This window comes from Engraulis encrasicolus, chromosome 13 (genome assembly GCF_034702125.1).
Source record: "Engraulis encrasicolus isolate BLACKSEA-1 chromosome 13, IST_EnEncr_1.0, whole genome shotgun sequence".
Taxonomy (NCBI): Eukaryota; Metazoa; Chordata; class Actinopteri; order Clupeiformes; family Engraulidae; genus Engraulis; species Engraulis encrasicolus.
This window is the reverse complement of record NC_085869.1, coordinates 33,165,273-33,188,294: the sequence shown is the minus strand read 5'-3', so window position 1 is coordinate 33,188,294 and position 23,022 is coordinate 33,165,273. Positions and strand designations below refer to the sequence as shown.

The 23,022-nt window shown below is 45.6% G+C and overlaps 1 protein-coding gene across 1 annotated transcript; it reads left to right on the top strand.

Moving 5' to 3' along the window:
* The first annotated feature begins 265 nt into the window (after window positions 1-265).
* Window positions 266-22,521, top strand: trim45 (tripartite motif containing 45). The gene is made up of 8 exons (XM_063214576.1): window positions 266-1,046; window positions 2,296-2,494; window positions 3,217-3,489; window positions 4,778-5,060; window positions 13,162-13,291; window positions 15,483-15,597; window positions 18,313-18,439; window positions 21,846-22,521. Exons 1-8 carry the CDS (start codon window positions 547-549, stop codon window positions 21,998-22,000), a joined length of 1,782 nt encoding a protein of 593 aa, XP_063070646.1. The 5' UTR covers window positions 266-546; the 3' UTR covers window positions 22,001-22,521.
* The last annotated feature ends 501 nt before the right edge of the window (window positions 22,522-23,022 follow it).

Genomic DNA, 23,022 nt, shown 5'->3' with positions numbered 1-23,022 from the left:
CAGGCCCAAGAGAAGGGGGGGGGGGGGGAATTGGGTCCTTATTACATTGTACGCAGTCTATTGGGTGAGTGGGTGCCTTTTACATGATTGTGTCCCGGGCTCAGCCAAGGCTGTGCAGTGGTGATTGCAGGGCACAGGACCCTTGCACATAGGCCTCTCTTTACCCCTCAACTTGCCCTCCCAGATGACAGCCCTAGGCCACGCCTGCCGCGGGGTCTTCCACGCTGCGATTGGACAGAAGTGCACCAAGGAACCCAGTGTCAAATATCAGCTGAGGAAAAAAGTTGAGAATGAAGTTTGGGGGGCGAAAAGTTTGTCGGCGACGGTGGGGGGTTGATGTGTGAAGTGGTTTGGCAGACACTGTTTTGAAGTTTTTTCCACCACAAAAAAGGATTACGATACGCAAAACTAGTAGCCTACCTAGTCTTAACCTTTCACTTGTTCACTGTTCTTCGACTTCGAGTTCAGTCATCGGTTTGTCCTGTGGTTGGAGGACCACTTGTTAACGCGAATTCTGGTGGGGTTTTCATTTTATGAAGTTAAAGCATGTCGGTATCCAGTGAAAGCTCGATCAAAGCTATAGAATCAAAGCCAGAGCTTAAAGACGGTGGAAGTTCTCCAATGTCTTCTTCCAGCAACGGAGCGAGTGTCAACAACAATGCGCGAGCAGTCTGCCGGGTGTGTAAACGACTATTTCGTGAACCAAAAATCTTGCCATGCTTGCACACGTTTTGCGCAGACTGCATTCGTCAACTCGAGCCGTTTTCGGTGTCGGGAATCAACGGGAAGGCGCTTTTATCTGGACACGAGCAAAATCCGAACGTTTCATTCACCGTCTTGTGCCCCGAATGCGACTCCGAGGTGGACCTTCCGACCTCCGGGGCGGATGGGCTGACTACAGATCACCTTGCCCTGGACGAGGTATTTATGGAGACGCTCCTAAACGAGGACTGTGTTGTTTGCGACCTCTGCAGCGAAGGGGACGCGGGGAAGAGGTGTGAAGTATGCTGTGTCAACCTCTGCGAGTTCTGCAGTCAGGCCCATAGGTAAGGGGGTGTCACTTGTCCTTTTTCATTTAGGTGATTTCTCATGCTCACTTATTCTCGCAGAGAAGGTGTTTACAACTCAATATGATGCACTCTCATACAGGTGAAGTTGGAGGTGGTTGTGTTTATTGTCTAGCCAGTGGTTTATTTACCAGACACCCCTCCCCCAATGCAAACAGCGCACACCCATGGTCACAATCCCAGTCCCACATGCTACCATTTGCCTGGAACAGAGCAGAATGCCCCACATTAACGTAGGCCTAATTGACACTAGCTGCCTGTCTTCCATAGTGGGATGGTTTGATGGGGTCTTGAATGGGGTCTGCATTGAAGGCCTATAAATGAATAGAATGCAGCCTACTCCTTGTAACTTTTCGCCATGCAGGAGGTAGAAAATAACCTTCTCCCACTTCGTCTACAGTGTGATATGTGAATAGAATAGAATGGAATGGAATAGAAAAGGCTGACACTATACTTTCCCCGCGCAAGCATAAGAGAACCCCATTCAGTTCTTCTACTGCAGGGGTGGACAATTGTTTTGGCCAAAGGGCCACATTACAATATTGGTCGAAGGGCCAGATGTCACAGGCAATTTGCCTGCCAATAATAAGTAATAGTGTATGCTCTATTCTATTCTATTCTATTCTATTCTGTTCTATTCTATTCTATTCTATTCTATTCTATTCTATTCTATTCTATTCTATTCTATTCTATTCTGTTCTTTTCTATTCAGTTCTAACACTCTACTACTACTCTTCTAACACACTACTCTTCTGACTCCAGTGGTCAGATTTACTCTATTCTGTTCTATTCTATTCTATTATATTCAGTAGGCCGTACAGTAGAACAGAGGTGGGCAAACACAGGCCCGGGGGTCATATGCAATATGTTGTGCAATAGTCTTGTGATGTGATGTTATGTGTATGTCCTGCGAGTGTTGCTCAGGGACGCAAAAATAATTTCGGTAAAAACTGACAATAAAGTATAATCGTATCGTATTGTATTGTATCGTATATGCAGCCCTCTGAGCCATTTCATCTGCCCCGCAAAGCCTTTACCACACAGACAACTTTTGAATACAAACTGATAGTCACGCAACGCTCTTAAAATGTCTTTAAAAAACCAGGGGCCTTGTGGGTTACAGTAGGCCACTGTACTGTACATACATCCGAGCAATTGTCAGGAATGAAATGCCAAAACGTTAAATGTAAAGCTGACCATTTCTATCCCCTATATCTCCCCCATGCAGGAGGCAGAAGAGGACGTCTTCCCACTCCATCCAGAGCCTGGAGGACCTGAAGACCCAGGGCCGCCTGTCGCGCCCCGTGCTGTGCTCGCTGCACCCGGGCCAGGAGCTGCGGCTCTTCTGCGAGCCCTGCGACAGCCCCGTCTGCCTGGAGTGCGCAGCCACCTTCCACCGTGAGCACCGCTGCAGCCCTGCACGAGAGGTAGCCTATTTGGTTTTGTATTGGTCATCGTCTGCGTTGTCTTGTCTCTGCGTTGTCTTGTCTCTGCGTTGTCTTGTCTCTGCGTTGTCTTGTCTCTGCGTTGTGGTGGTTGGTGCCTTATTCTTTCTTGGTCGTGTCCAGAGATGGGCAAATTAGAATCATTAGGCCTACTTACAATCCAGTGCCATATATTCCATGTGAATTGTTTTTGTCTGTCCAATTCAACCACATAACCAATCAACCAGGCAATCAGGTAATTAGGCACGGGCCACCTGGAGGAGTCCCCCTGGTGGCATTTGCTGAGGCTGCATCCTCCTGACGTCTTCTATTAAAACAACAATAACACATAAATCAATTTGACTTGACTTTCCTCAGGGATGCAAAATGAATTTCACTGTCTACTTGTAACTGAGGTGATCTGTGCCAGTTCGCCTCTCAGGGCTCGAACCCGCCACCTATCAGTCCTCTTTCCAGTTCGGGCATTAGAGGCACAGCATGATGTATGAGGCTTCAGGAGGGAGGTTTACTAACATCCTATGCCAAACTCTAGTTGGCATACGTTACAGCAGCACTCCTCCATGACATCTGCTGCTTAAACATACCAATAATCCATAATCCAATTTGTCCTGACTTGACTTTGATCAGGTACGCAAAATCAGTGTCACTGTCAACTGACAGTAAAGTGAATCTCATATCGTATGGTATCTCCTCTCGCATCGTAGGTGGTCCACCGGCATGGAGACCGCATCCGGGAGCTGGTGGCGGGCAGCCTGCGTCCCCGGCTGGGCCACCTGGAGGAGTCATTGCGCAGGGTGGAGATGTCGCAGGAGGAGCTGGGGGCGCGCGTGGACACGCTGGCCGGGGAGGTGCGGGCGTTCGCCCGGGGCTACGCCAACGCGGTGGAGGCGCACTGCCGCGGCCTGCTGAGGAGGCTGGAGGAGCTGCGATCGCAGAGGAGGAACCAGCTGCACCTGCAGGGGGCACAGCTAAAACAGGTGCGGCGGACATGACACATTGGATTACAGTTAGCCTCATCCAAAGCTGACTTGGAGCAAAAGTTAAGGTTCATAGTTATCACAGCATATCTCTGGCCTTACAGTTATTGAGGCACAAGCAAGTGGCAACCTTCCAGTCAAAGTACTAAGGTCAGTTTGTTCCCTGGTATGGCTGGGGCTTGCTACAGAAGCAGATGTTCAGGATGTTTGGAAATCCCTTAGACTCTGTTAGCCAGACCATTTTCACATTTCAAATAAACATGCTAACAGCTTGCTTCAATTTTTCTCAATTGATTTCTGCAATTGTGTTGATGTCCACGAAAACCATATACTTCCACACTTTCAATTAACATAGCCAAGTGTAAGTTTTACAAAGTATAAGGAACTATTGTCCATTAGTTGTACAGTCTATGGTACAAAGTGTTCAGGTAAAATGTTCAGTCCTTGCTGCAATGTGGGGTGTGAGGGTGTGTAGGGGACCACCCACATTCTCAAAGCCTGTTTGGGTGTTATCTTTGACTTTTGTTTTCATTGATATTGCTCCTTTGATGTTGTCATGCAGGCACACTCATGGGCGAAATATGGAGCATTGGCTTACACTTAGCTGCAGAATCTTTTATCCAAAGCAACTTTGATGTAGCTCCTAGTTTCCCGAACACTAGTATCACCCTGCTCTAGAACTAAGGTCTCTCAAGAGACAAAATGTCTTCACGCTCTGAAAAATTAGGCCAGTTTCTTACAACTAAGCTGTCATGACATGCATGTAGTCATTCAATGCAGGCTCTGTGTTTTTGGAGACAAGTGCAATGAGTGTTATTTTGGTATGGTATGTGCTATGTATCTGTATGTATCTGCTGCTGAAAACTTTAATTTCCTGCAGGATTAAGTATTAATCCTTAGCTGCACTGTGTTGTGGGCAGAGTAGGTATTGCAACTATTCTGGTCATTGTAACTGTGCTGCTGCTTATAGCCAAAATTGATCTTTTCATTAATAATTACTAAGTAATAAACTAATATTTCCTAGTATGACTACAGTAATTTTTTAAGCTAAAAATGGCAGACATGGAGAAGATCCACCTTTTCATGTATGAAAAGTGCAATTTGTCCAGTCATAATGAATACTTAGAATTTGATGGTGGTGATGAGTATTCATGAAAAAGGTAACATTTCTGAATGGGCAGCATGAATTCGGGAAATAAACTACTAAAAAGATTACACAGTGAACGTTTAAGTATATGAAGTATAAGTATAATTTCAGAAGTACATTGTAAACGTTTCCCCTCCATAGGCGCTGTCAGACGCGCGGGGGGCTGCAGACTTCGCAGAGCGGCTGCTCACCTGTGGCTCGGACGCAGAGATCTTGGCCGCCAAGGGGGTCACTCTACGGCGCCTGGCGCAGGTCATCGAGACGGGCTACGACCCCAACCCGGCGTCCGTCGCCCCCGACGACGTCAGCACCAGCATCTGCTTCCTGCCGTTCGAGGGGGCGGGGGAGGTGGAGGGGTACCCGGTGGTTGGCGCCATCCACACCAAGACAGTGGACCCCAGCAAGTGCACCATACAGGGAGAAGGTGAGGGCAAAGATGCTTTAAGTATAGAGATATGCAAATGTAATAGGTTGCTATGGGCACCTAACATGACCAGGTTCCGGTCTGCCTAAAGGGGCGTGTCATAATACTCCTAGCATTGAATAGAACAGTCCTTAGGTCTGCCTAGGTCTGCCTAAAGGGGGATCCCCCCCTCTCCCCCTTGCAATAATAGAACCCGGAAACAATGGGCCCTCTCTCTCTCTATACTCTCTCTGGTGAGGGCCCATCTGCAGTCTCAGTCTCAGCAGGGATGAGAGTAGTTTTCATGTCTTACTGGTGCAAGGGCACTGGCTGTAAATGTTATACCGGTGCTACCGCACTGGTGCGCACCCGTCTACTTTCAACCCTGAGTCTCAGGCTGAATGACGTGAATTAACCAATCATCAGTCTCTTGTTAGAATGAACCAATTGAGAACAACGGTGGTGCATGTAACCACGGTTCTGTGAGTTTTGGATTACCGCTGGGCCTTGGCAGTCACTTGAAATACTGACGAGAAGATTGTCAAGAGTTCACTTCTGGGGGTGAGCATGCCTTAAATTCCGGGGCACGGCATGCATGTCACCCGGTGTCACCAAGTGATTTTGTTGGTAATTAAGACTCGAACTGCATGGGATCATGTGATGAACATTCAGTGCTGAAAGTACTGCCTGGCGGTCAGGAGAAACAAAATAGAAACACGTAATAGCTAGAACACTATTATGCCGCCAAGCTGCTTAACTATGCAACATGACCACCTTTTCACACACCCATTTCAAGATGGTATGCGTCAACAGGGGGAGGGTAGAGAGCCAATCAAGAGTCTCCTGTTCACAAACAAATGAAATCTGCCACGTTGCTGTAACTTATTAACAATAATGAAAGCATTACCACTAGTATAACAACCATCTGTACTAAGATGTTGGCGTGCACCAATACAGGGTGAAGTTGAGGGCAGTCTGCAGTCTCCTGCTAACAAACAAATTAAATCTGATACATTAACCAATTCCCAATAAGATGAAGGCATTACAGCTAGTATAATAACTACCCATGGACAGTGGATGCCAGGAAGTGCACCAGCATAGGAGGGCGGTGAGAGGCAATCTGAAGTCTCCTGCTAACAAAAGAAAAATATGTCTGCTTTGTACTATATATTAAATAATAAGCAATAAGATAAAAGCATGACTATTACTATAACAACCATCCATTCCAAGACCATGCTCCCCACCAAGTGCACCCTACTAGGGGAAGGTGAGAGGCAACACGTTGTCTCAGGCTGCATGAAATCAATTAACAAACCACAATCTCCTGTTGAATGGAACCAATTAAAAAAACAAATTAAATGAATCAATTAACTAGAACATAAATGTGCTATTGCTGTACCAACAGGAGGAAGAGCATGGTTTTGTTTGGCCCCCAAAGTGTGTGTGTGTGTGTGTGTGTGTGTGTGTGTGTGTGTGTGTGTGTGTGCGTGTGTGTGTGTGTGCGTGCGTGCGTGCGTGCGTGCGTGCGTGCGTGCGTGCGTGCGTGCGTGCGTGCGTGCGTGCGTGCGTGCGTGCGTGTACACTTGACATAGAAGCCTGTGTGGGTGTGTGTCTGTCTGTCTGTCTGTCTGTGTCTTCCTATGTTTCCTGTCTAATATTTGAGTGTTTTTCTGTCTACATGTTTGTGTGTGGGTCTGGCTGCCTGAATGCCTGTGTGTGCTAATCAGAAGCTTGGCATAGAGCCAGTGTGTCCCATCAGGCTCTGCCTGTCTGTGTGTTGTGTAATTGTGTCGGTCCCTTAAGCATCCTGAACTAACTAACTCCCAGCCCATAGCTTTCAGAGCGGAGTGGAGTGCAGTGCGGTTCTGGGGCCGTGTTGAATAGATTGGGTTGATAAGCTTTTGGGCTCAGTGGACCGTGGGATAGGATGGCAGAATGCTGCTAGAGCCCGCTTGCCTGACTGCACGACTCAAAATGTTCACACACACACACACACACACACACACACACACACACACACACACACACACACACACACACACACACACACACACTAGCCTGCACATTGTTTCAACACTTTGTCTCTCTCACTCTATCAAAATCCTCTAGACGGACACACATACACACACAAACAGAGATGTAAACACACATGCACACACACACACAGACACACACACACATACCAGCATTCCCAAACACACTTGCACACCCGCGTGTGTAAGCAGGGATGCCTTGGGGCTATGGAATGGCGGGCTAACTAGTAGGTGACATTCCTGGTCGCCGTGGAGACCGTATGAAGTGGTGGCGAGGGTGCTTGTCAGGCAACAGGAATGCTGCTGCCAGAGGGGTCAACTACCCAGCTTTGCAGGGGCATGCCCAGAGCAAAGCCCACAGCCACCTTTTCTCTTTGTCGCTTTCCCTCCTCTTTGTGTTTTTTATCCTCTTTATATTTCTTGCTCTCCCTCCCTCCCCTATTTATTTCTGTATGTTTTGTGTGTCTTTCTTTCTTTTTTGATTTCCTGCTTGCTTTCTTGTTTTCTTTCTTGAGTTATTGCTTTCTTGCATTCTTGCTTTCTTGCTTGTACTCTGTTCATCTCTGGGCTGATCTGTCACCCTCTGTGTGTTTTCCTGGGAAGTAACCTGTCAGTCACACTCAAAGACAAACAAGACATTAATGCCCGGAGGAAATGTTACGGTACTTACAGTGTACTCGTCAAACACCAGAGGTGTATTTGAATTGTATTTAGTGGTGTGTGTGTGTGTGTGTGTGTGTGCATGTACGTACGCACTATGGGTGCATCCCAATATGTGACCTTGCCTCCTCCACTTGCTTCTCGTCATGATGACATCACTGACAACAGCATTATATTTCAATATCTTGCAAAAGCTCCATTGTAGAGTCTTTTTCTCGTTTGCAATTGGGATGGTGAATGAAAAACAGTCCCTCAAAAGTTGTTGTGGCTAGGCTGACAGCTGGGAAACTTTATCGTTTTCTCCACGGAGGAGGGGCCAGGAGGCGGGACGAGGAGACAAGCACAAGTGGAGGAGGCAAGGTCACATATTGGGATGCACCCTAGGTGAGAGCTCAATTTATTTGTGTGTGTGTGTGTGCGTAAGCAGATCTCCTCTACTCTGCATGTGGTTTATAGTATTTGTGTGTGGTATTAGTGTTTGTGAATGTTGGGTTTCCTATGTTCCCATCCCTGCCTGTGGATTCTGCACTAGAACACTTATCACATGGATTAGCAGTGGAGGAATATGGAGGATAGCGGGTCGGGTCCTATCTCTCTGTCAGCACCTGAACACCTGACAGGGGCATCTCTCTCCCTACCCTGGGGTGCATTTCTCGAAAGCGTAGTTGCTAACTACGGTAGCTACTTTGTTGGTTGCAATGCAATTTCCCATTGGCAACTACGCTTTCGAGAAATGCACCCCTGGTCTGTCGCCTTCTGTACTTTACAGAGAACCAGTTTGCCACTCAGTCAAAGAACAATGCCATACTGATACTGATACTGATACGATACTGACTAATCAAACACAAGGTGCTCTGTGTGTGCATACGTGCGTGCGTTCTACGTTCGTAGGTGTTTGCATGTATGTGCGGTGCGTTGCTCACTCTCTTAACAGTCAATTTAAGTGTACGTATATGAGTGAGTATGTACAAACCCCAACTCCGATGAAGTTGGGACGTTTGGTAAACAGTGAATAAAATCAAAATGCTATCATTTTCAAAACATTCAATCTATTCATTAGATGGAGAATAGTGAAAAGACAACATATTAAGTGTTAAAACCGAGAAAAAATATTGTTTTGGGGGACATATGTACTCATTTCTAATTTGATAAATCCAACACGTCTCAAAAGAGTTGGGACGGGGATCAGTGAAATTTAGTAAACATCCAAATAAGATAAAACAACAAAGAAGAACATTTCAAAATGAATTGTACTGACGGACAATATAGGTGTCCAGGTATAAGATCATCACAGAGAGGCTGAGTCACTCAGAATTAAAGATGCAAAGGGAATAATTACCATAGTTATTACATACATTTTTGAATTCCCTTTGATTTACCACGATTGAGTGTATATAAGACATATTTTTGTTAATAAAATCATTGTATAGGTTCATGACATCATGAAATATATATTGGCTGTAGTCTCACTCTAATTCCTGGAGTGCTAGAGCTATTGAAAATTGACCATATTAAGAATGCTTAATGCATGAAAATGAGACAGGGGTTTAACATTCTCCTAAGCACCTGAGCTCACTTGAAATAGACCCAGAAGACATGGGAAACTGTCCTTTGCTTACAGAAGTCAGCAGAAGTTGTAGAAGTCCATTCTTTTTGACAATAATAGAGCATTGCACATCCTGTGCTACAGTGAAAATGGACCATCCAACTTGTGTTAGTGCTAGCTTCAAAAGTCAGCCTCCATGATGGCATGCGGATGCAGTAGTGCATTGGTTAAGATGTTCTCACTCATCTGTAGAGTTAAATACAGTGCTGAATGGTATAAATGGGTTTTAAACAGCATGAAAAGCCACTCATTCATTATATTTTGAAGGGAGATCTTCGATTACTGCCACATAGTAAGGTCAAATTGCATTCTCTACTATGTTTTAACAGTTTGGCTCCATCATAAGGAGCAGCATGTGATAAAATGGTGGGTTTTTGGTCAAGACCTGTCACACTGTAAGCACTACAGAAAGGAAAACATTGCAAAACATGACAAGGAATACACCCACCATTTAAGCTGGTGAAATCATGTCCAAGATAGGAATTAACACTGTTTTTTATATAAAATCATCTCATCGGTTAATGTATTTAACTTATAAGTGTTGTCTTTTGTTTTGTTTTTAGTCTTCCTCGACATTTGCTGCCATTTATTGTCCCCGTCCCAACTCTTTTGAGACGTGTTGGATTTCTCAAATTAGAAATGAGTACATATGTCCCCCAAAACAATATTTTTTCTCGGTTTTAACACTTAATATGTTGTCTTTTCACTATTCTCCATCTAATGAATAGATTGAGTGTTTTGAAAATGATAGCATTTTGATTTTATTCACTGTTTACCAAACGTCCCAACTTCATCGGAGTTGGGGTTAGTAGATCTACTCTGTGTGGTCTAAAGTAACTGGTGTGTATGCTATTTGTTGTGTATGGTATGAGTGTGAGTGTTGGGTTTCATGTGTTGACATCTCGCCACTTCTCTTGTGGATTAGCGGTGGAGGAGTATGGGGGCTAGAGTGCACTATCACTCTGTCAACACCTGAACACAGCGCCTGGCACCACGGGGCGTCTCCCAACCATGTGTCAACCACAGGCAGCTCTCCTCTCCTCTCCTCTCCTCTCCTCTCCTCTCCTCTCCTCTCCTCTCCTCTCCTCTCCTCTCCTCTCCTCTCCTCTCCACACCTGCCCTCCCCTCTCCACACCTCCTCTCTCCTCTCCTCTCCTCCTCTTCACTCTCCTCCTCATCCTCTCTTCTCCTGCTCCTCTCCTCCTCATCCTCTCCTCTCCTCTCCTCTCCTCTCCTCTCCTCTCCTCTCCTCTCCTCTCCTCTCTTCCCCTCTCCTCTCCTCTCCTCTCCTCTCTCAGCCCCTTATCTCTACAAGGGATTAGGCCAGAAAGTTATGTTGGATAACCGCATCAAGGCTGCTGATATACTGGTGTGTGTGTGTGTGTGTGTGTGTGTGTGTGTGTGTGTGTGTGTGTGTGTGTGTGTGTGTGTGTGTGTGTGTGTGTGTGCGTGCGTGCGCGTGCGTGCGTGCGTGCGTGCGTGCGTGCGTGCGTGCGTGCGTGCGTGCGTGCGTGCGTGCGTGTTTTATTGTGTGTGTGTGTGTGTGTGTGTTTTATTGTGAGTGTGTGTGTGTGTGTGTGTGTGTGTGTGTGTGTGTGTGTGTGTGTGTTCTCGTTCATCCTTGTGTGTGTGTGCGTGTGTGTTCATTCATCTGTGTGTGTGTGTGTGTGTGTGTGTGTTCATTCATCTGTGTGTGTGTGTGTGTTTTCGTTCATCTGTGTGTGTGTGTGTGTTTTCGTTCATCTGTGTGTGTGTGTGTGTGTGTGTGTGTGTGTGTGTGTGTGTGTGTGTGTGTGTGTGTGTGTGTGTTGTGCCCCACTCCTGTCATCATAGGAGATAGCTCAGTGGGTATCAGTGTCTTATCTGCTGCAGTGTGTCTAAGGGGAGGCAGTCAGGGGAGGTGAAGCGCTGCCTGTGAGGATACTGTGCTGTAGTAGCCACAGGCACAGGGTGGGATGGGCATCTGAGCAGTGCCCGGCAGGGCCAACTAAGGCTAGTGTGTGAGAGAGAGAGAAGCAGGGAAAGATAGCAGAAAAGGGGAGAGAGAGAGAGAGAGAGAGAGAGAGAGAGAGAGAGAGAGAGAGAGAGAGAGAGAGAGAGAGAGAGAGAGAGAGAGAGAGAGAGAGAGAGAGACCATGGCGACTGAGGCTTTTAGAATGGAAAGAAATGAAATGTGTGTGATGGAGAGAGGGAGAGAGAGAGACACTTTTGTTCCAGAGCAGGCTGAGGGCATTTGAGGTTAAAGGGAAGGAAGGAGGGAGAGAGAGAAAGAGTGAGAAAGAAGGACTGAGAGAGGGGGAAAATAGTGAGATGGGGATGAAAGGGTAGGGAGCAAAGTAAGTGAAAGTGTGTGTGAGAGAGAAAGCGAGAGATCTCAAAGAATGAGAGAATGGTAAAGAAGAAATGAGAGAGTGAAAGAGATGGAAGAGAGAGGGAGATAGAGAATGTGTGTGTTTGTGACCGAGTGCTGTATGGGATTGCAGAGGGTAATACTGAGTCTCTAATGGGACTGCACTCTGATGGCTTGGCCAGCGGTGCCTCTCTGGTGCCATCGGCGTCAATTTTGGGTGCTGCTGAAGCTCATCACTGTTATTACCCCCCATCAGTGGAGTCATTTGGCCATACTGGGTGGCCGGGCCTGCTGCCTGGCTGGCTGGCTGGGTGACAGACTGGTGGTGGCTGTCATTTAGCTGAGCTGTGTTCAGCTGAGCTGTGCAGAATTCAGGAGGAGTTGCTGCCTGTTTGGTAGCCAGTGACCAGAGATTAGATGGTGGTGATGGTGGTGGTGGGCTTGGTGGTGGTGGTGGGGTTGGGTATGGCCTCTGACTCCTGCTCACTTTCGCTTTATTTGTTTCATCTCTGCAGCATAAGTTGCTGTCATTCTCATCCAGTCTTGTTCGCTCTAACGATTTTTTTTCTCCATTCACTGGCTTGCTCTCCTCTTTCAGCACAGTTTTTTAATCTCCATAGTCTTTTGCCTCCCTCTTCTTCCCTCTCTTTCTGAAACTCTCTCTTTCTGTCGCTCTCTTGCACTCTCTCTCTCTCTCTCTCTCTCTCTCTCTCTCTCTCTCTCTCTCTCTCTCTCTCTCTCTCTCTCTCCTTCTCTCCCTCTCCATGGGGTTCAGGAAGACTGGTAATGAGAAATACAGTGTACAGTGCCAGTAACTGAAGTAGGTGCCGGGTGCCAGGAACTGGAGCAGGTGATCTGAGAGAATGATTTGACCTTTGACTTCTCTTACTGTTGTCAGACTGGCGAGAGCGGAGCTGCTGCCCCTTCCCGCAACAACAGTTATGTTTGGAACCAAATTCCTTACCTGCACTCATACCGGGGTCTGGTTTATTTTTTAGCGCTCTGATTCTCGGCATGAACACAGGTACTGGCACCCAGACTAAGATGGACCGGGGCCCCTACTAGGATACAGGTTGCTATGGGGCCCCCTGGAAGACACATTTCGCGACAAATTTACTTAGACAGTGTCTATGTAACACTCAATACGGCAGATTTCTTTTTCAATAGTGCACCACAATTGTCACAATTCTGCATTTTTTAAATCTGGCCCTGCTGGCACCCGCATGGTTCTCTGTCGGCCGTAACACGCTATCTCTCACCGTTTCTCAAAGTGAAGTGTCCTGGAAAAAAGTGTGTAGTGGCCCAAGCGGAACTGCTGTACGTTCACTTCCACGCATCCATTATTATTCGTTTAAAATGCTTGTCAGGCTTTGAGCCTGGTCTTGTGAGGACGCGACTGAAAGGCTTTAGCACTCAGAGGGGGCAGCACACTTCACTTTGAGAAACGGCCTCTGTGTCTGGTCTTGTCTGCAGGCTTGCAGCTGGGCCGTGAGGGGCAGAGGGCGGAGTTCATGCTGGTGTGCCGCGACACGTCGGGGGAGCAGATGGGCAAAGGGGGCGACGCCGTGCTGGTCAGCATCGTACACAAGGAAAGGAAGGACTGGTGAGTGTGAGGGGAAATACTACAGGCACAGTGGCTATTCTGCAGTACAAAGGCAAAGTGCAGTAATTACATATTTTATCAAAATTGCGATTAGACTGAAAATGGTCTTCATAACAGCTCCTTTATCTTGTGACAAAGCCTTATGGTCCAATGTGTCCTGTTTTAGAGATATTGCTGTGTCAAATTTGCAGTCACTACAATGTCCAACCTTCAATTCCAAGGTTGGCGTAATTACTGCCTTTGTAAGGCAGTATTGTCACCCTTTCAGCGGCTGACAAACTGGATTGAGAAAGTGAAAGTCCTACCAGATATTCCTTCTGCCTGTGCTCTTAACATGGGTCCATCAACCTGGCTGAAGGGTGGCGGTGATTTGAATCGGCCAGATCATTGAATTGGTTAAAGGCCAACTTCCGATAAAACACAGTTTTACTCACTCCTTTCGAAGATTGGACGGTCACCCCAAGTTAAACTCACTTGCAAGGCTCTCATAGCGGTGCGTCAACTCTCCTGGCTGTGTTTCCCGGTGTTTCCCAATTGACATAAATAATGCAGAGAAACGAGCGAATCACGAAAGCCTTTCTGTGTTGCGTCACGTCGAAAGAAGGCGTTGCCCACAAAGGTTTATATCGACCCATTTATCTAAAAACATGTAGAGTAATTTTTTTCTGCTTGTTTTCAAAACAAGCAACGTCTGGTGGCCCGAAACCTAGCTTAGCTTAGCTATCAGCTGGTTGCTACTCTCAGGTACACACACAGCACAAAGCCTCATACATACAGCCAGCTCACTCTGGTTGCTCCGTGCCTGCAGCTCGCCTAGGGGTCGCTGTCAAAAGAGCACAGCCCTGAATGGAGCCTGCACGCCTCCTATAGTGCAGTACCACCCAGGGAAGTGGCGACTCTGTTTCCTATTACAGTCTCTCCAAGAACTGGAGGACTGAGCCAATCAGAGACGCGTTTCCACGAGAGCAGGAGGAGTGAGCCAATCAGAGACGCATTTCCAGGAGAAACACGGAACACTCTCTCGTTTCTCCACAAGCCACCTTGCCAGCTTGCAAAAACGTCTTGAAACAAAGCAACCAGAACGTTTTTTAAAACAGGACCAACGCGTAACACATTCAATAACAATGGGGAACACGGCAATATTAATGAAATGACGTTGAGAGGCCATCTTTAAAGTAAATACATGTATGTAGCAGCGTTTTTACTTTCTGAACCTGGCATGTCCGTCCCTTCACTAGTGTGTTTGCTTTTGCACAATCCGACGTTTACCCTGTGAAAATGCACATTCTGAACTTCACACTGCTCCACCACTACTATCAGAAAATTCAGTTTGCATTTTGGTACGGGTGGCTGGTCAGCTGGTCCGTAAATGTGAAACTGCTGTGTTAAAGTGTTAAAGGAGTCAACCTTATTTTAGGAAATACCTTACCTGTTGTTAAGCCCTGGTAAAATATGACAATACACATATTTTGTCTGTAATGTATATGATTGCAATACCTAGTTTGACAGTATAGCCATATTTAACTTAGCAATAGAAGTCTATGCTACCAAATAAAACATCATCAAATGCAAATGCATAAAACACTTTAAAAGGAATGTTGCAAGAAGACTATTTATGTCCATCCATTGATCACTTGTGGCTTGATGCTAATGGTGCCATTTACTTCCAGTGATTGTGCTAAGCCATGCTAATAATGCCAATCTATGTAAGTACTGAACGCAATGAGGAGAAAATGATATGCACATTCATGTCATGTGTAATACTTGGAAATAGTGAAAATCGAAAAAGGGTGGACTGTTCCTTTAATGGGACACTGTGTGAGATTTTTAGTTGTTTATTTCCAGAATTCATGCTGCCCATTCACTAATGTTACCTTTTTCAGGAATACTTACCACCACCATCAAATTCTAAGTATTCATTATGACTGGAAAAATTACACTTTTCATACATGAAAAGGGGGATCTTCTCCATGGTCTGCCATTTTGAATTTCCAAAAATGACTGTACTTGGACCATACTAGAAAATATTTGTTTATTACTTAGTAAACTTTCATGTAAATATCAAATTTGGCAATAGGCAGCCCAGTTTCAACGAGCAGCATAGTTGCAGTACCTTTTTTGACCATTTCCTGCACAGTGTCCCTTTAACGTCTCCTGCCGTCTCTCTCTCTCTGTCTCTCCTCCCTTGCAGCAGTGTGGAGGCCTCCATCACAGACAACAGCAACGGCTCCTACTCTGTCTCCTACACCCCCACGCTGCCGGGGCCCTACTCCGTATGGGTGTGTGTGAAGGCTCAACACGTCAAGGTAAACGGGGACCGGCTCTGAAATCTTCACCTGTTTGCACCACACTGTACTACATAGAGAGCAAAATAATATACAGTAACAGTAACTCATCCACTATGTTATGTCGGGGTGTGTGCGTGAGGAGGCTCAGTAAGTCAAGGTAATCAGGGACCTGGAGCTTTGTGCAAATTCACTATTGACTGACTTATCTAGTAGCACGGCTTGTACATAACCTGGTACACGGACATCTCTTGGTGCATGCTCTGCTGCGATGGCACCCCTGTAGGGCAATAAAGTCTATATATCTGTCTATCTACTGTATCTATATGTCTATCTACTGTCTCTCTCTCTCTCTGTCTCTCTCTCTCTCTCTCTCTCTCTCTCTCTCTCTCTCTCTCTCTCTCTCTCTCTCTCTCTCTCTCTCTCTAATGCTGGAGTATGCTGAGGTTGTAGGTGGGAGACAGGCCCTGAACTGTGCAGGATGACCTGGGCTACACATGAGCCTAATCGTAAACGTTCACTACACAATACACAATGTAGAATTACTACTCATTCCCTATGTACAGTACTCTGTGGGTTTGAACGAATGCTCAGCACTTGAAGGCAGAATCGGAAATTACAGTCATATTACAGGGCTTTGGTTACAAGTCATTGACAAATGAGAACAGGTCCCTTGCTCAGAGGCACTTGAGTAATAGATGATAATCGGCTTCTACCCTGCAGCCTGTCAATTCTAAGACCAACTCCCTTACCCATTAGGCTTTGGCTGCTCAATATTACAACTCACTTGGCCTCAGTAAACCCCATCGCCACTCTATTCAACTCCAGCACACAACCACAATCCCAATATCACACCCCCCCCAGCCCAGCTCAGCCCATCCATCCATCCATCCAGTCCACCAAGCAGCAGTCTTTCCCACACTGCAATCACTCAGGTGCAGAGAGATCGATTGCCCTGAACAGAGAAACTTTAATAGCGGCCACATAAAGAAAGCAATTTCAGTTGTGACGCTGACAGCCCTGGGCTCCTGAAGGTTCCTGCTTGTCTGAACTGAGCTGAGATCAGCAGTAAATGGAGAATGGGGGAAAAAATGTGAACGTGTACTGACTGTGTGCTTTATGTGTGTTATGTTCGATGACAATTCATATAAACCTTTGGACTTTGTATCAATTTTTTGTTTTGCTTACTACTGTATTATTTACGGTTTGTGTCATGTCTTGTAGGCCTACCTTCTTCCTTTCCCTTGGTATTTGTAGTTGACATTTGGCACTTTGAAACTCTAGATTTGAACCTTTGTGGACTGGCCATATAGTTTCATTATCGGGCAACTATAAAGACCATACAAATATCTCAGTGTGCCTACCTGTCTGCCTACCTGTCTATCTGTCTGTCTGTCTTCCTTCCTGCTTACCTGTGTGCCTGGCTGCCTGCCTGTCTGTCTGCTTCTTTCTTTCGGTCTGCCTATCTTCCTACCTGTCTTCCTGCTTGTCTATCTGCCTGCCAGCCAGCCTGTCTGTCTACCTTCTTGCCTAAATGTCTGTCTGTCTGTCTGCCTGCCCGTCTGTCTTCGTGCCTGTCTGTCTGTCTGCCTGTTTCCGCTTGTCTTCCTGTCTGCCTGCCTGTCTAACTGTATCTGCTTCCCTGGTGCTAGCCCTCTTGAGTCAGTGTGGGCCATTTGTGTTACAATGGCGGCAATTTACGCTGCTGGCTTTTTAATGATGCCCCCATCCCTGCTTCTGTTTCTGCCACTCGCTCTGAGCCAGAGAGAAGACAAATGACACCGCAATTACTACCGCCAGCATTAATGGGACTCTGGGATATGACCAGTGACAAGTCATCATCAACAACGGCTATCCCACAGGTGACGACCTGGCCCGTGGGCAGACGCGCAAAATGGGAGAGCACTGACATTGCATTTAAACGATTAGGTAGCACAGTAATTAAACACGGGGATGAATTAGGGGGACAAATGTAAGTATGAATTTCCATCGTCATCATCAACAACAACCACCGTCCAACAGATGACAACCTTAGCCCATGGGCACTGTAGAGGAATGGCAAATGTTAGATGGCCAGGAGGAGGGTATTACCGTTATTGACTTTGAAAAATGAGACTGCACATTCATTTAATGCACTGTTGAATTGGGATAAATGTCAGTGTGAGCACCCAACGCCCTCATCATTAGGCGTCCCACAGGTGACAACCTAGCTGTAGGCATAAAATGGGAGGGAGGCAGACAACAGAGAATAACAGTTGTTTTATTTAGAAAAAATGGGACAATCGGCCCTGCCGTGGCTCTAACGGTAGGGCATTGCACTGCGACGCTGGAGACACTGGTTCAATTCTGGCCCGGGTCATTTGCAGATCCTTCCCCGTCCGTCTCTCCCGTTGCCTAATGATAGAGTAGTAGCGCCCAATAAACGTGCATGGGCAATCGTAAACCACACACTACCTACGAGAAATTGCATAGGTAGCCCCCAGACTGTCCCACTTGTGAGATACTCACTCTGGTGTTTAGCAGGCAAGACAGGCACACTAAACAAAGCTGGGGTGCATTTCTCGAAACCATAGGTACTAGCTACGTTAGCTACTTTGTTATTTGCAATGCAATTTCCCTTTGGCAACTACCCAAGTTGTCGTCTGGCTAACAACCACGTTTTCGTGAAACACATCCCTGTATTGCAGGTTCAGGTTTCGGTGACATAACTTCCTCTTTCTTTTTTGTTTGTTGCAGGGCTCTCCTTTCGTGCTCAGCGTGAAGAGAAAGTTCCGGCGCCATCGGGGCGCGTTTCACTGCTGCTCCTTCTGCTCCAGCGGGGGCGCCAAAGAGGCCAGGTGTGCCTGCCCAGGCACCATGCCAGGTACGCTAGCTCAGTGGTTCTAATCTTGTTTTTCATAGCCCCTTAACACACGTCGTTCCAACACTGGAACATTGCAATAGTCACTGAAAAAAACGTTTCTAACATAGTACTATGAATAAACGTTACTAACATAGTACTATGAAAGTATGAATATACTAACATAGTACTATGACAGTGCACAGGGCCTTTAGTCATAACGGGTGTCACTTTCCACTGAACTCAATTCATTCTAATCTCCTTAAGAGCCATGGCAGCCATATGATGGCAGCTTACAACCTTATGTCATATACACTTGCCTCCAAAAAAGAGTTGTGGCCTACCCGTCTGTTTGGAATAACAGCTAATAACCTGACTTTCAATTAATCACTTGGCTTCAGTAGTCACTCATATGAAAGCTACAACCCTCTCGAATGAAAATGTATGTACAAAAATAAATTTCATGTTCCATAGAAAGATTGACCCTTTAATGAACACAGACAGGGCAGATTTTGATAAGACAAAAGTTTTGTCGCCTATCGAACATAATGTGAAAATGAGCAGATAAGTCACTTCAAAACACTTCAAATACGCAGATTGGGTGTCATACTTAATCACTGATTCACTCACACCTCTCCAGAAAATCATCTTTGGCCTTAGGTGTATGTTTAGGGTCATTGTAATCATGGAAAGCAACACAATGAAAATCAATGGAGTTCAATGAGAGATGGTGGCATATTTGCTATTCGTAGAGCAATACATTTTTAATTTCATGATAAAAGCCCTCACACACCAGCAGCATGCATGCAGCTCCACATAAGAGCTGTATCCCTCCCATGTTTGACTTTAGGCACCATGTATTGTTTCCAAATTCTTCACCTTTAACACCAAAGAAGTCTCTCCCACTGTCCTGTCTCAAAAAAGCCAGCAAAGAGTATGTCAGGCCTAATTCTGACAAAAATGAAGGCTAATGGGACTCATACTCTGAAGTGAAGATCCCAAGATCAACCATTTTAGAACTGATAGCATCAAAACTATATGGTGTTGGAGATGAAGAATATGAAAAAAGAGAAATGGTGCATAAAGTGAAACATGGTACAGATGCAGCTCTTATGACGAGCTGCATGCATGCTGCAGGTGTTTGAGGGTTTTTATCATTGATTAAATCATGAAGTTAAACATGTATTGCTCTACGAATAGCGAATATGTCACCATCTCTCATTAAACTCCATTGATTTTCATTGTGTTGCTTTCCATGATTACAATGACCCTAAACATACACCTAAGGCCAAAGTCGATTTTCTGGAGAGGTGAGAGTGATTCAGTGATTAAAGGAGAAGTCCACTTTTTTGAACATTAAAGCCATTTTCTGAGTGGTCTGCAATGTTTTAGAGTCCCCCTCGCCGTTTATTTCATGTTTGCTGCAGTCTCTGTTATTTGGCTGATTTGGATTTGATCTCAACCAGCTTTAGAATGGCCGTCTATGGGCACCTGCAACTCTGGTCTTAAAATCACCTTTAACATTTGTTTTCAAGAATATGCAACTCATCAAGTGTTCAGCAGTATTCACTGGTGTTCCTTAACAATTTTTGTAGCGAAATATGGCATCTGTCGTGTTTTATGTGTGTTTTATGTAGCAATTTGTAAATTAAGTTTCACTTTCACTTTCACTTTCTTTCACAAAATGGCTAATAAAAATGACAGAAGTCATATTTCGCCTTGAAACTTGTTAGGGACTGCTAGTGAACACCCCTAAGCACTTAGTGAGCTGTAGACTTTCGAAAACAAATGTTTAAGGTGATTTTAAGAACAGAGTTGCAGGTGCCCATAGACGGCCATTCTAAAGCTGGTTGAGACAAAATCCAAATTAGCCAAATAACAGAGACTGCAGCAAACATGAAATAAACGGTGAGGGGGACTCTAAAACATTGCAGACCACTCAGAAAATGGCCTTAATGTTCAAAAAAGTGGACTTCTCCTTTAAGTATGACACCCAATCTGCGTATTTGAAGTGTTTTGAAGTGACTTATCTGCTCATTTTCACATTATGTTCGATAGGCGACAAAACTTTCGTCTTGTGAAAATCTGCCCTGTCTGTGTTCAATAAAGGGTCAATCTTTCTTTGGTGCATGAAATTTATTTTTGTACATACATTTTCATTCGGGAGGGTTGTAGCTTTCATATGAGTGACTTCTGAAGCCAAGTGATTAATTGAAAGTCAGGTTATTAGCTGTTATTCCAAACAGATGGATAGGCGACAACTCTTTTGGAGGCGAGTGTATATTATATGAACAGTCGCCTCCTTGTCGATTGTCTCTGATGTAGTCCGGGCAAAACACCTCATTTTGGAGCCAAAAATAGTATGTTTTAGTGTCTCTTTTTCTGGACGCTTCATAGATGGGCTGTAAGCTACAAAACAAACTCTTACAATTAGTCTGATGGAAAAGGCTGATTGCCTGGGCTAATAGGCTGGCTTCCCATGTTCAGAAAGTAACATCATGTAGGGTAGCAGTAGCGATAGCTTAATGATCCCGAAGGAAATGAAGGAATATAGAGTCAACAAATATTTACCAATTGACAGAACCAAATGATAATAATTAGTGCCACTCTGATGAGCCAATTAGTGAGATCGCCTGACTTGGCTGAACAGGCTGCAGGAATGCGGTGCATGGCAGAAAGGAACGCTTCTTTCTCAAGTAGATTCGTTCAGCTCTACACTTGGACTTAACCAGAAAAATGATTGCCATTGATGTACATTCTCTGGCATACACACATTCTCTCTCTCTCTCTCTCTCTCTCTCTCTCTCTCTCTCTCGTATTGTCTTTTCTCTGTGCATCTGTGTACGACAGGGAGGAAAACACAGTGGAAAAGTAATATTTGCCTGCTTGTAATCTTTGCTGAAAGCTTATGATTTGCATTTCTGCACAGATCAAAAGCAAACAAAGCAAACAGCCTTTGAGTAGGGGAGAAATCAGCAAGACTCGTATTTCTTGACACCCAGGGAAACGACACACAAAGCATTTGGGGAACAAGCGCTTAGTTTTAATACTGTGCATTCCATCTCTGCCCGAAAAAAGATGATCACGATTTCTGTGTGTGTGTGTGTGTGTGTGTGTGTGTGTGTGTGTGTGTGTGTGTGTGTGTGTGTGTGTGTGTGTGTGTGTGTGTGTGTGTGTGTGTGTGTGTGTGTGTGTGTGTGTGTGTGTGTGTGTGTGTGTGTGTGTGTGTATGCTTGCATGTATGCTTGCATGTACTGTATGCTTGTGTTTGTGTGTCCTTGTCTGTCTGCGTGCTTGCTCATATGTGTGTGTGTGTGTGTGTGTGTGTGTGTGTGTGTGTGTGTGTGTGTGTGTGTGTGTGTGTGTGTGTGTGTGTGTGTGTGTGTGTGTGTGTGTGTGTGTGTGTGTGCGTGTGTGTGTGTTATTGCAGGAGGATTCCAGGGCTGTGGGCACGGGCATAAGGGTCACCCAGGGAAGCCCCACTGGTCCTGTTGTGGCAGCCTGGTGGAGGCCTCCGAGTGCCAAGTGCGGCCCCCTGGCACTGCCGTCATGCCCAGCTCCCAGCTCAGGACTGTGGAACTCTGAGCCAGCCGCTGGACACACATGGATACACACACCCAACACACTGTAACAGTACACACACACACACATATTCCCTTGTGGTAGCACAAAAATGCACACACGCGAACATTTCTAAAGCACAGAGCACAACACTTGCGCGTGCATGCACACACACATGCACGCACGCGCACACACACATAGAACACACACTTTTAGTTTCACTTCGTGTGACTACCATCATCACCTCAACTGAGTTCAGGAAGAGTATTTGAAATGGCAGATCACAGATAAACACACACACACACACACACACACACACACACACACACACACACACACTACACCTACTCCCATCACTCATACACACACACACACACACTCTCACTCAGACATCGCATATCACACACACACTCACATATCATCACACCCAGCCTAGGAGTCTGAGTCGGCTATGTCTTTCACTCCATCTTCCTACCTCTCTCCTGGAGAAGTCATATCTGTCCTCACACGTTCATATCACACGTTTCATATCATACATTTCAGATTGTCTGACACACACACACACACACACACACACACACACACACACACACACACACACACACACACACACACACACACACACACACACACACACACACACACACACACACACACACACACACACACACACACACACACACACACACAGAGCTATCCTATCGGTTTCACTGCTGGCACATATTGTACAGTGCACTGCACACTACAATGGAGTTCTCCCTGTGAATTTCTGCGTCGCTTGATTTTAATTTAGATAAGCTGTCCATGAGCCAAGATGACCGGGGATCTTTGTCTTCCTTTTTCCCCTATTCTCTTTGTTTTACTTCTTTTTACTTGTCTTTTTTCCCTTTTTGCTTTCTTTGTCTTTTCTCTCTTTTTTTTAAAACTTGAACTTTAACTTTGAAAAATGACTTTACGTTTGTCACACCGACTCACAGTTCATGCCTTTTGCACCCTTTTGATATTTTTAGAGGAGGGGAGGCATATTTCACTTTTAATTATTACTT